Genomic DNA, 12,564 nt, shown 5'->3' with positions numbered 1-12,564 from the left:
TTCTTAATTTTTTACTGTTTGAAAAAGTCCCAAAAAGAATAAACGAGTATAGAATACCCTTGCAGTCATACCCAAAATTGCAACTTCAAAATTGCGTTTTTTGATCAAAATCCTGGTAAATAATTGTCCAATGGTGGAATGTCATACCTCGTTGAATTCGTTATAAAATTTTTAGTATATTGGCATTTACAGCTAAAAATTGTATTTTTAGGCCTATTTTGGGAAAAATTCATGATGAAACCCCTTATAAAAAATGAAAAAAGGGGTAAAAAAATAAATTTTTCCAAATCCAACTGGAATCGATAGTTTAGGTTCTCAGCTGCATAAAACAGTCATTCTTATGGCTGTGCGACCTATTTTGGCTAAGTAAGAAGAAAAAACCCTTAAAAAACCCGAAAAAATATTGAATTTCAATCGATTGACTTTCAAAGCTACATTTTATTTGTTCAACTTTCTAAATAAAAAACAATATTATAGTTAATTGCAAGACAATATCTTAAGTAAAGTGGTGTTTAATATTTTGTGTTCGATACATAAATTGAAAACAGATAACGAATGGAGGTCGAAAAAATGAAGATTGGCCTGAAATAGTTGGTCCACAATAAAATTTATCCATGCCAATTGTATTTAGCAGAACTTTTTTTTAGTGTGCCTATTGTTACTGCTGGTTTTCCTGTTGTAATTGCAGTTGCTGCTGCCATAAGCAAAATTCCTTTTTGGCGTTTCACAATGTCGTCTCAGCGCATCCGCAAACCAGTTCGCCCCCGATTCCCCTTTTTTGGTCCACCCTTCGCCGCCTTTTTGGGCAATTCAATTTAACTTTTCGCTCACTTAGTTAATATGATTACCGTTATTGCCCGCCGACTGTTCTCACTCCGCTGGAGCAGGCATTTTAAAACCAGAATTTTTCTGAGGCGGCTCCACTGCTTTTGATGATCTCGCCCTGCTCTGTAAATATTTTTATTGATATTTATTGAATTTCGCTGCTGTTGGGGTGCTTAAAACAAGTGCCAATTTGTGGGGAGTTTATTTTGGGACCAAGTTAATAAAATTAACAGCTCTTATGGGAGCTCATTCTGTGGAACGAGTTTTATGGGAAAAGAATACAAAATATTGGGGTGAAAAAATGTTTTTAATTAAAAGGATGATAAAATAAGTAAAGCGTGTAGTAAAAAATAATATGTGTTACAGATTGTTACTGATCTTTATTCATACATTAAATCGATTTAATATATTCCTTATAAAGTATAGACTTTTTGAATAGTTTTCCATGAGTATTTGAAGGCTAATTATAAGCACGTTCCAAACCTTTTTGTATTTTTTCGACGCCTCACAGTCTGCGAAGATCGAATGAAATACAAAGTGGAATCCATCTCACACCAGCTGGAATGCTAACCAAAAACAAACACCGATTGCAACATTTGTTTAAAATGCCACAAAGAGAGAGGGGAAAAACATAAAAACCTCGCGTATTGCAGACTAAACAATGCGAAATTTAGCCAAATGTTTTTTTCCAACTCGTTGTGTTTGAGCACGCGCCAAATGGTTCAGCGAGCTCAGTGATGATTTAGCCCCTACACCCCTTTACACTTCGGATGCAGACACGCGTGTGTGTGCCAAATATAGTTTGTCGGGGTTACGTTATGGACCAGCTGGTGATATTGGCATTAACTCAGTTTAAGAGTCACTATGTCTGCCGCAAAAGAGCTGTACTTCATAAATAACAAAGAGTTATATACCCTGTAAGTGATTTGTTCAATGAAAGATGGTTCAAGAACTAATCGAGGAAAAATTCGAATGGCTTTAACTCGTTTCCTGTACTTTTTTGTATTTACTTAAAATAAATATATCTTTACATATGTATTTGAAATATTATTTTTAACACAAAGATAAAATATATAAAATTAAAATGCCCTATAATAAGTTAACATTTCCATTTCTCCAACATGTTATTTAGCTGTAAAAATAAACAATGGTATGATGATTTTCTGTAATGTCCAACGTTTTATATAGAGTCTGTAGATATTTAGTCTTTTAAGATTTAATAGGCATTAGCAAAATACAAACCATTCATAAACTTAAATTAAATAATTTAAAATAAATAACTTGCTTCATTTCCGAGTTACAAATATACCACATTAAATTGTATAGGATATCACTACTTCGTTCGCCTTTTATCTCATTGAAAACTTGAGTTTCCCTAGCCCTTTTGGCACTTGCAGACTCACACTCAATATTGCACACTCATCACCCACTTCCTGCAACTCCCCGCCAAGACAACTTTTTTAATCCGAACCTGAATCCATCATTACCCAGCCTGATAGTCGCTTTCATTGATTCGCTGAATTTATGCGAGGGCCCGCGTCTTTTTCTTTTCATCAAATTTTATGTTTACGCTCGTGTTTATGTCAGGCCTTTTTTGTTTGCCACATTAATGAGAGTTTTTATGGTCGACCAAATTTGGTAGCGGCCCGAAGGTTTTTTTTGCCAGCTCGTAAAACGCCGCCTATTGCTTTATGACCGGGGCAAAACCATTAGAAACCACTTGGCGACACCGGGAAAAGCGCAAGGCGGCGGAAAAGTGGGGAAAAGCTCTCATGAATCGCTCGCCAAATGGATCGACGTCAGCCAGCAGCTTCCCATCGATAAGTTACGTTAGCCCGTGTTTGTCTGCGTTTGCCAGCCACATATGAAAAGCGAATTTTCTCTGGCCGAGCGCAAAAAAAAAAATATATATAAACGAAAACGTCGGAAAATTCGATGTCGGGGTTGAGTGTGTGTTTGGTTTTTCTTTGGTCAAGTTTTCCTGCTGCTGGCTTCTGGTTGCCTGCTACAAATATCGGAAAATTCCTTTGAGGATTTGCCACAAAGGCGGAAAAGCCGCTGCGGCAAACCTTTGATGATTCTCCACACATCTCTCTATCTCTATTCCCCTCTCTGTCGGTTCCCCTTGGCATTTTCCGATAGTGTGACATCCATTTGCAACCCCCTCAAGAAGCCACCCCTCGCCGGCGGTGGAAAATGTGAAAATGTTTTATGGCCCGCTCGATAGCTCTCACTCCTCTTTTCCGCTTTTCTCGAGTGTGCCGGCTGCTGCTGCTGCTTCTTCCACGTACTTAATACTTTTTGACTTTTTGGAGGAAAAGCATTTCCCGGGGCGAGTGTGTGTGTGTGCAAGAGTGAGAGTGGCAGGGAATGTGAATGCGAGTGCTCCTAAGCGGTTTTCCCAGCTGCCTTCGTTTCTGCTCCTGCTCGCCTTCCGTTTCTGTTCGCCTGTTACATAATTCGCGTAATTTATTCAATTTTGAGAATTAATTTAATTTTTCTTTTCACACTCGTGAATTTCCCGCTATCTGATTCTGTTCTAAAGAATTTTTCCGAATTTATTCTAAATTCAAATAATTTAAAAGCCGCAAATAGAAAACTCTCATTCATTAAGTTCTGCTGACAAATGTATTTGTTTTTCTGGGTCAGATCAACATACTGATAAATTATTTAAAGCTTGATCATTTAATTAAGCACTTAAATATGAAAATGTATATGCGAAAAGTTCGATATAAATATGAATAAAATTATACATTTATTATTTTAGAATTTTAAAATGACCTAATGAAAAGTTGCATATTTTCTTAATATTTATTTAATTAAAAAAAATATATATTCTTTTCGAACTTAAAATTGAATCCTTATTATTAATGCCTCTTTGAAAAAATTTTCATAAAAAATTGTGTTGAATGAATATCTTTTATATGCGCCATCTAGATTTGTATTGTAAAACTAACGAAGGCCATCTAGTTGTTATTTTACACCTTTGTAGAATAGTCCATCACCAAGATTTTTGACTAAGTTGGGTAAATGGTTTTTATTAGTAAATTGTTGTTCCTATTTCCATTCCATTTTCTGTTTAAGAACAGAATTGCTTTATCTTAGGACTCCACAAAAGATTGTTCCAATTCGCCGTATCTGTAAAACTATGAAGAATATATGTCAAGCCTCTATTCGCCGCACTTTGTATAATATCTGTAAGGTCGCATGTAGAGTATCTGTAGATGCTCATGTAGAACAACTGTAGAGTTCCATGTGGTTATCCATTTGTGAGTAGTTTTCCCAATGCCCACAAGAGGCTTGTCTTATGGGCAGCACTGGGCAGGCCTTCTCAAGTCACTGTTTAAATGATTTTTTATGAAGGTCCTGAGGCTTAACTTTTGGAGGTATAATCCTACTTACCATCAAACCTAAACGTGCTTCTCAAATACTGTCAAATACATATCCATATCATTATTTATATAGAAGCAAATTACATTTACGGCCAGGTAAATCTTGGCTGGGTTTGAGCAGGTGAGCTCATTAAGTTCGGTGAGCTATAGCAGCATTTGATTGGGATAATTATGAACGAGAGCCCTATCAACAACCTTCCTATTGTAGCAGATTGAAACCACCTTGGAAATATCATCGACTTGGGCATGAAGCACGTGCTGCAGCTTCTGCCCAACGAATGTAATGTTGTAACCAATAGTGTTGCAGTAAAAGTCTGCCAGTGATAAATGTCCAAAATGCAATGGCTTTAACCCTGCCTTAAAGGTCTTTTAACCTTTTTTTAAGTCTGTTTTTTCGGATTGTATATAAATTTTATAAGAGTATAAAAAAAATTAATTATTTATTATTTTCATTAGTAGAATTTAAAACTTTCTATGAAAACTGTAATTATAAATCGAATGATAACAACAAATTTAAATAGAAGTTGAATGGGGTAACATTTTTAACTATAACTGTTAACTATTATTCAACCACCGCTTTGCTCAACATTTGGTCAAATACTATGCTTCAAATCGAAATTCCCACACTCTCTGGCAGCTGTTGAAAATGGGTTAAGGTGCATATTACCCAGAGGCCAACACAGGGCGGTCCACGTAATGGCTCTTAGATTGTTGTTTTCATTAAAAAACCAACGGCTGCAAGCCAAACAGACAGCGACTCCTGGTCTGCGGCAGAGGTTTTGAGGTTGTGGCAGTGGTTGTGGCAGTGGCGTGGCCATGGTGACCCTGCTCCTGCTCCTGCGCCGACTCCTTGCTCCTGTTACTGTTAGGGAACGCCCAATTGCGCTGCGAGCGACAACAAAGGAGACGCCGCCTTTTGCCCAGCCAGAGAGCAACAACAAACACAAGAGGGAAAGGAGGTTGAGGGAAGGGGATTGGAATCGGAATCGGAATCGGGATCGGCAGGGGATAGGAGTCTATAATCTCGTTCGCTTAAGCGTCACGCATGCCACTCCCCTAAATTGATATGCCCGCCATGGCCAAACACCGGCAAACATCATCATCAGAGCGGAGGAAGTGGAAGTGGTACCAAAGTGGTAGTGGTAGTGGCAGTGGTAGTGGCGGCACAGGCGGAAAATCATCAAAGCGCTTTGCCACGGCGGCTTTTTTCATTTCATTATTTTTTTTCCCTTTCATTGCGGCATTTCAAAGAAATGTTCCGACATTTCTACCAGGCGAACAGAAACGTCGACAGCCGTCTGATGATGTGGTGTGCCAAAAAGTGAATGAAATCGAAAACTCAGCGAAAGAGGCACACCAAACAGCACACCACACCATATACCATATACCCATACAACACACGCACCACCAAACCACCGAACCACCTTTTTTTTTCGAGGCGTCGCGTCGCTGCTCTTGGCTGTCGGCGTATAAAATTGGCTGTGACCCGATTATATAGTATTCTATTCGCTGGCCATTGTTATTGTTATTGCTCTGGGTTGGTCTCGTTCCGTTTTGCTAGGGGAAAATCGCAAAGGGGGTGGTGGTATTCAAGCCAAAAAAAAAAAATAACAAAATCGTGCTTCTAATGATTGTCTACTTGGGGGCAGTGTTAGTCTAGGTCGGGGCTCTCGGTCTAGTTGGGGTAGGTTCTGTTGCCTGATGATTTACATATTTTTGTTTTGGTTTTTTTTTCTTTGCCACACACAAATAAAACTAGCATGATTTGAGTTGCCTCTTTCTAATTTTTTTTTGGATTTTTTAATGCTTGCTTTACACACATAGAATAAACATTTGAGTATGTATATAATATTGCACATTTTAAGTGTGATTAATTTGTGGTTATTTCGTTAGTTATTCTTGTTAGCTTAAAGGCCAAGTCCCTTTGAATGAGACGAAACAAACTCTTTCAGTGCATTGCTTTTGGATGGTGATGGACACACACTGTCAGAAAATACCGCTTTCACTGTTTAACTATTCATTTCACATTACGGTGTCAAATTTTTGTCTCTGGAGAGATCGAAAAAATATTTAAGAATTTACATTTTAAGTGTAGTTTTATTATTGCTAACTAGCTTCAAAGCCAAGTCTCTGGGGAGACGAAAAATGTATTTATTCCAGTGCAACAAACTGCGATTCAAAAAAAGAGTTTAAAAACCCGCCTGCATTTAGTTTTTGGGGTAATATATTATTTTGCCTCTAATGTTTAAATGTTAATCTTTTGGATATATTGTATATTTTTTGTGTGATTAAATTGTGATTATTTCAATAGACACTGTTTTGTTATGGCCTTGGAGCCAAGTCCTTTTAGAGGGCCAAATTTGTTTTCAAGTGCATGAATAAGCGCTTGCACCTTTTGTTTAGCTTATTTTTTTCTTGTCTCTGGGGTCGTTAAACAAGCTCGTGTGTTTAATATTACTCTGTAAGTGTGACATTTAATGTGAGTGTTGTGATTATTTTACTAAATATTGCAGTTAGCTTAGCAGTAGCTTACTCTTTCTCTTGAAAGAAGAACTAGTGCGAAAAAACGCGATAAATTTGCCTATTTCCTCTTAGGGAATATTTGCTTACTTCTGTTTAGCGTCGAATCGAAAAATGCTTACCTAGTGCTTTTTTGTAACGACAATGGAATAGTGTAATGAAAAAACCGCTTGCACGTGTTAATTTAATTTAAGAGTGCACTGGGCTTTAACCCCTATCCCTGCTTGGAAGCTTTGGGTGATTTGCAAATTTGCTTTCAATTCAACTATAATCTATAAACAACCTTTTGCTGAAAGTAACAATTACGAAGTACGGCATTTGAGTTTGGTTTGAAGAGGGCCACGAGATTGCCAGTCTCTGAATCATATTATTGGAGGGGCGGGGAACCATGCAACTATTTCAAAAATCTATAGGTAAATTAATAAGTAATCGAAAGAAATGTGGATTAAGTCGAAATCATGCGTGTTAAAAGGACTGAGTGGGAAAGCGTGCAAGTGTGCTAAGTATGCTAGGTGTTCTATGGTTAGTTTAAAATCTATATTATTTCCGATAAGCAACTCTACAGATTATTGATAGTTACAGTACCTTCGTAGACTGTTAAGTTGTTGTGATTGGTGTTTCGTTTCAGTGATGTTTAGAGCCAACTTGCGGGCAAGTTGGCCTCTATTGACAGATATGCTATTTTGGCGCCGAAGCTTTTAGGTTACTCTTATCTTAGACACAGACAGTGAACACTGGGTATGGGGAACGGGGAAACCAAAACTCCTTTTTGTACTACGCTCGGCTAATGCCTTCTTGGTTTATATGGTTGGTAGGCTCAGTTTCTTTAAGGGTCTCTTTATTATTTTTTGATTCGTATTATAATAGTAATCGTAATTATTACCGGTTCTACATCGTCATCGTCCTTATTCTTTTCTGCTTGCTGTTTATCATCGAAAATTGTTCGCATTTTTTCGGGTTTTCTGGTATTCTTTAATTTACATTTATATAATTTACACATGCAGCAGAATATAATATGTTTTGTTTTGTGATTTTCAACTTGTATTTGTAGCGCATATTACACAATGGCGCGATACATTTAGATATAGGTATGCATATCCTTCTCCGTTCTTCATAAATTCAAATTGGTTAATAACATTTATATATATATATGTAGGTATACATGTTGCTATGTAATTCTCATAAATAATTGTAGCATGTTTAATGTAATATGTATGTTTAAAACACTTAAATTGCATAGTTTAATTAGTTTTGCACAAAAAACCTTTAATAGGTATGCTCCATGTTCTTTTCTTCGAGTGTATGTGTTCGGTGTATTTTATTATTAGTTTGACTCATGTTCAATAATCATTTAACTTTGTCGCTTTTTATCAGTTTTAGTACATTTAGATATTAGTGGCCTCAGCCAGCATAATTTTTTGCTGGTTTTTACCTTTTTTTTTTGGGTTTTCTCATTGTTTTTTTTCGTCATCTTTTTTCTTAATAACACAAATCTTTGCCAAGTGGCTAAATGGATATATATTCTTGTATGTAGCATATTGTATACACATCGATATTGTTAAATGTTTCTCTTATCTGCTAGATGCCTCACTTAATCAGAATCTTCATTTTGGTTTTCCAAAAATGTATGAAAGCCTGCTCGAATTATTTGTAATTTTTCTTTGTTAATTTGCTTACCCGTTAATTAATTGATTTAGACAGCAATAATTGCATCTTAGTATGCATGCTGATCAATGCTTCAAATATTTCCCACATTTTTGGTGCCTGTATTGTGTTTCTGTATTTATTTGTATTTGTATATTATCATCCGCGGTTACCAAACTCAATCCTTCAGAAAAAAAAACCAGTAACATTGAGAGTTCAAGTTTGGTTGCCTGTCTGATAAGTTGGTTAGTGTTAGTCCGTCAAATGTCTGGAAATCCCGTCCCAATCACTTGACCTTTATCTTTGGATGAACAGTTCATGAAGTTTCCGCACTCCGATCCTCCTAATTTACGAGTAGAATCTCATTGTGTAGGCCTATGACTAAATTCCGTCCGATCGGTCAGTTTCAGTTGCGGTTTAAGTCTGGGTTAGCTGTTGGTCCGGAGTGAGATGTGCGTATATACAGCCTGTTCTGGGTTTAGTCGTCGGAAATAGGGTCCGTCCTGGGGTTATGTTTCTTTAGGAACTCAAACCATTTTGTATGCCTCGTTCTGGGTTCGTCGGTCTATGGCTGGGCGTCTGCTCCTTCTGCTCCTCCTCATCCTCATCCTCGTACGATGATCCCAGTGCCTTGGTAACAACCTGATCTGCCCCGTGGAAAGCTAAAAGTCAAGTGCCGAACAGGTCCCATTTGTCTCAATCTGCGGAATCTGTCAGATTAGTTCTGTCCTCGTGTGATTCTCGGTTCGATTTATTCTTTTTCTGCTCCTCCTTTGCCTTATAAATAATAATTCAGATTTCGCTTAGTTGATTTTTAAGTTTTTGTATATCTATGTTACACCATCAATGAAAATAGATTGGGGGAAATGATGAAATGCATGACTTGTGTGTATTTAACCCTTTTGCTTGGGTTCTTTTTACACGCAATAGGTACGATTTTATATATTATATATATATATGTATTTTTTAATGGAAAAGTCCGTTAGACATTTATGCATTAAATGTTTATAATAAGTTAGTTTATATTTAAGTTCCTTCAATTTTCTACGCATGGTTGTTGTTTCTTCCTCGTTAATCGTTAACACTTTTATGTTTATGGTTATGTCGAAATATACATCAATAATTGCCTTTATATGCGATTGACTATAATACGATACATTTACGTTTGCTTGTTAGTACACTTATTTAATTTGTTTCGTCGAAGAACATTTGAATTGAAATTGTCGTAGTTGTATTTGTATGTATTTTAATTAACTTTGAAAAAACGTTGCTTCAATTACTCGTAAATCAATCGAAAAACTCACTACTAAATATTTTGCTCTAAAACAATTATGTTTAACTATTCTCATATTTTTGTTTTTTCTACCACGTTAATAAATTTTTCTCATAGTTTTTTCGCAAGCCCCAAGTTGTTGTTCGGACTTGCCACAGTTATTGTAATATTGTTTTCTCATTTGCTTTTATTTGTTGTGTAGTGTCAGTTATGTTTCAAACGAAGAATATGTTTTTCAAATTATAAGTTTGCGTCGAGATAATAATTTTTCGTTTTTGTTTTTGTTTTCATTTTTGTTTTTGTTTTGTTGCTTAAATTTAGCTGAAATGTATCTTATCTTTGTCGTCTTGGAATATTTCAAACTACGATAACTCATTTTCATTATGTTTAAGTTCAACTGCTACGTAAAACTGTTAAGTAATTATTTGGTAATTTTTTTGAATATTTCTTTGCTAATTTGCAGCACTTGCACTTACGTCCTCCTCAATCTGAGTTTATTTCATTTGTATTTTTTTGTTTTTCATATTTTTTCTGATCGGGTGCCCTAAATCGGTATTTGTTTTGGGTTTTGCGAATCGCTAGTCACTGTATCTTTGTTGCCGTTCCCTGGGGTGTTTTGTATAGTGTGTCATGCGGTCTCTCGACGGCATAGTACCGTGTGATTATCTATATATTTATTTGCGTGATTCGTTTCCTGTTTGTCCTTTGATTCGTTCGCGGTCGTGCCTGTTTGGGAATTTGTGTTCTGGGTGATCTTATGTTCCAGATGGTTAAGGATGCACTTCTGGGGCAATGCTCCTTCTTTTTTTTTTTGGGTTTTTTTTTCATTTTTTTTTTTCCTTTCTTGATGGATCGATCTCATTAAGTTGTTGTGGCACACATACTTTTAACCACACGCGAAGCTCTGGCTTCTCCCAGTAATCTAGCCTGCCCCTTGGCTTCTAGCTGCCTCAGTTTTTGGTGAAGGAGTAGATCGTGAATTTAAAACCGCAGGAGACAGACTAGCCGGCAGAAACCAGAGCTTCGGCGTGGTTCCTCTGACATTTAAAGTTAAGTTTACATTTACACTATACCTAAGTGGATAATATGATATAATATATAATAATGTAATATAATATAATATAATATAATCAACTGCGAAGGGTAAAAAGTGTAGCTTACGTTAAGTAGCGATTGGTAACTGAACAAATTCTTGACTTCGCACACATACATATGGTCTGGTAAAACAATACTCGACTCGCTTCGAATATCGAGTATGTATGTTGGCTAGATAGATAATGACATTCACCATATTGTATATGCATAATATATATATATATATTGTATACAAATATATTTTTAAATGTGATTATATCCTTGTATAATTAATTGTCATACACATCAATAGGTTGCTTCCTCACTAAACTTTCCCTTCCATGTTGTAAATAGAACTTTGTTAGGTACAAATTTTGCATTCATCCATTTCTTGTATATGTCTGTCTCTTGTATATGTATCTTGGAGTGGGTTCAGTGTATATAGTGTATATAGTGAATGGTGATCTTGATGTCTGGCGATGTCTAGTGTCCAGTTTCTAGTGTGCTAGTGTCTAGTGTGCTAGTGTCTAGTGTGCTTTTGTCTAGTGTCTAGTGATTCTGTTTGCTGTTCTGTCTGGCTTGGCATATGTATACCGTTCAGCGATTGTTGTCGTTCGTTTGCTGGTTTTTCAAGCACATCGATTAGAGTTAAAGTTTAATGCCAACATCGATATCGATAAATGTACGAGTAAGTAAAATGCCTCATAATTGAATCCAATGCTTAGCAGCTAGACATGTATATAAGTATAGGTATGTATGTAAATATTTCTTGTATATCCTTTAACACTCAAATATGCTATATATATATCGTGCGTCTCTATAGTTGCTTGCACCACACCTGGTCGCCGGAACAGGATCCCTCCGTCCGGACGCACCCCTCGTCTCACGGGCTGGTGCAGACCGGGGCAGCGTGGCGGATTCCGGAGGACTCCGCATCCCGGCGATCCCGGTGCTCGATGGCGCGGTGTAGATGGAACCGAAGATAATAAACCCGTCTACTGACAAGCCTCGTGAAGCCTTTTTCGAACCTTCCAAGTGCTCACGCCAAATCAAAATCGAACTCAAGGCAATTGCTAACTATAACGAACAGAAAAGACCCCCGAAACGCTGCAACAATCATTAACCTGAGGCTTAACCTTCAACCCGATTTTGGATCTGGGTTGGCTTACTTCTTCGCCTGCTTCGCCGGCTTGGCTGGCGTCTTCTGCTCTGCGCCCTTGGACTGCTCCTTCGCCTGATCCTTCGCCTGATCCTTCGCCGCCTTCTTCTCCTCCTTCTCCTTCTCCTTGGCCACGGCGGCTGCCTTGGAGCTGCTGGTGGGCGCCTCCTCCTCGGCGGCCTCCTGCGCCTTGTCCTCCTTCAGCGGTGGCTCCTTGGTGGATGCGGTGGTGCTGCTGCTGTTGGTGGTGCCACTAGTGCCACTGCCCGTTACTGGATCCTTGTCCAGCTCCCGTTTCTCGCCGGAAGTGTTCGCCGGCAGGGCCTTCAGGATGGCGTGCACCTCCTCGGCCACCGCCATCAGCACGAACTCGAACTGCTGCCGGGTGGCCACCACACCAGCCCGCTGGTCACGCAGGTGCTCCAGAGTGGCGGCGATGTCGATCTCCCGCGCCCCCTTGTTCATCCGCTCAAGGACCAGGTCCAGCAGGATGTAGGCTCCCGTCCGACCGGCTCCGGCACTGCCGTGCACCACAATGGGGCAGGAGCGTCGTCCCCGGTAGGATTTGTTCACCTTCCTGGGGAGATACAAATATTGGGAAAATATTAAAGTAACTTTTGAGCGGGGTAAGCAAATTTAATTATTTATTTTATTATTTATTTATTATTAATTATTAT

At 38.0% G+C, this 12,564-nt stretch overlaps 1 protein-coding gene across 1 annotated transcript in view; it reads right to left on the bottom strand.

Annotated features, from left to right (window-relative positions):
• Nucleotides 1-5,981: 5,981 nt before the first annotated feature.
• The window catches only part of LOC108045724 (receptor-type tyrosine-protein phosphatase N2), a 51,017-nt gene continuing 44,434 nt past the window's right edge, over nt 5,982-12,564 (bottom strand). Inside the window, 1 exon segment of the mRNA XM_044460199.1 lies at nt 5,982-12,464. Coding sequence (XP_044316134.1) covers nt 11,894-12,464 — 571 coding nt within the window. The 3' untranslated portion in view covers nt 5,982-11,893.

Source organism: Drosophila rhopaloa, unplaced genomic scaffold (genome assembly GCF_018152115.1).
Source record: "Drosophila rhopaloa isolate 14029-0021.01 unplaced genomic scaffold, ASM1815211v1 contig_2, whole genome shotgun sequence".
NCBI lineage: Eukaryota > Metazoa > Arthropoda > Insecta > Diptera > Drosophilidae > Drosophila > Drosophila rhopaloa.
This window is presented reverse-complemented; position numbering and strand designations above follow the sequence as displayed.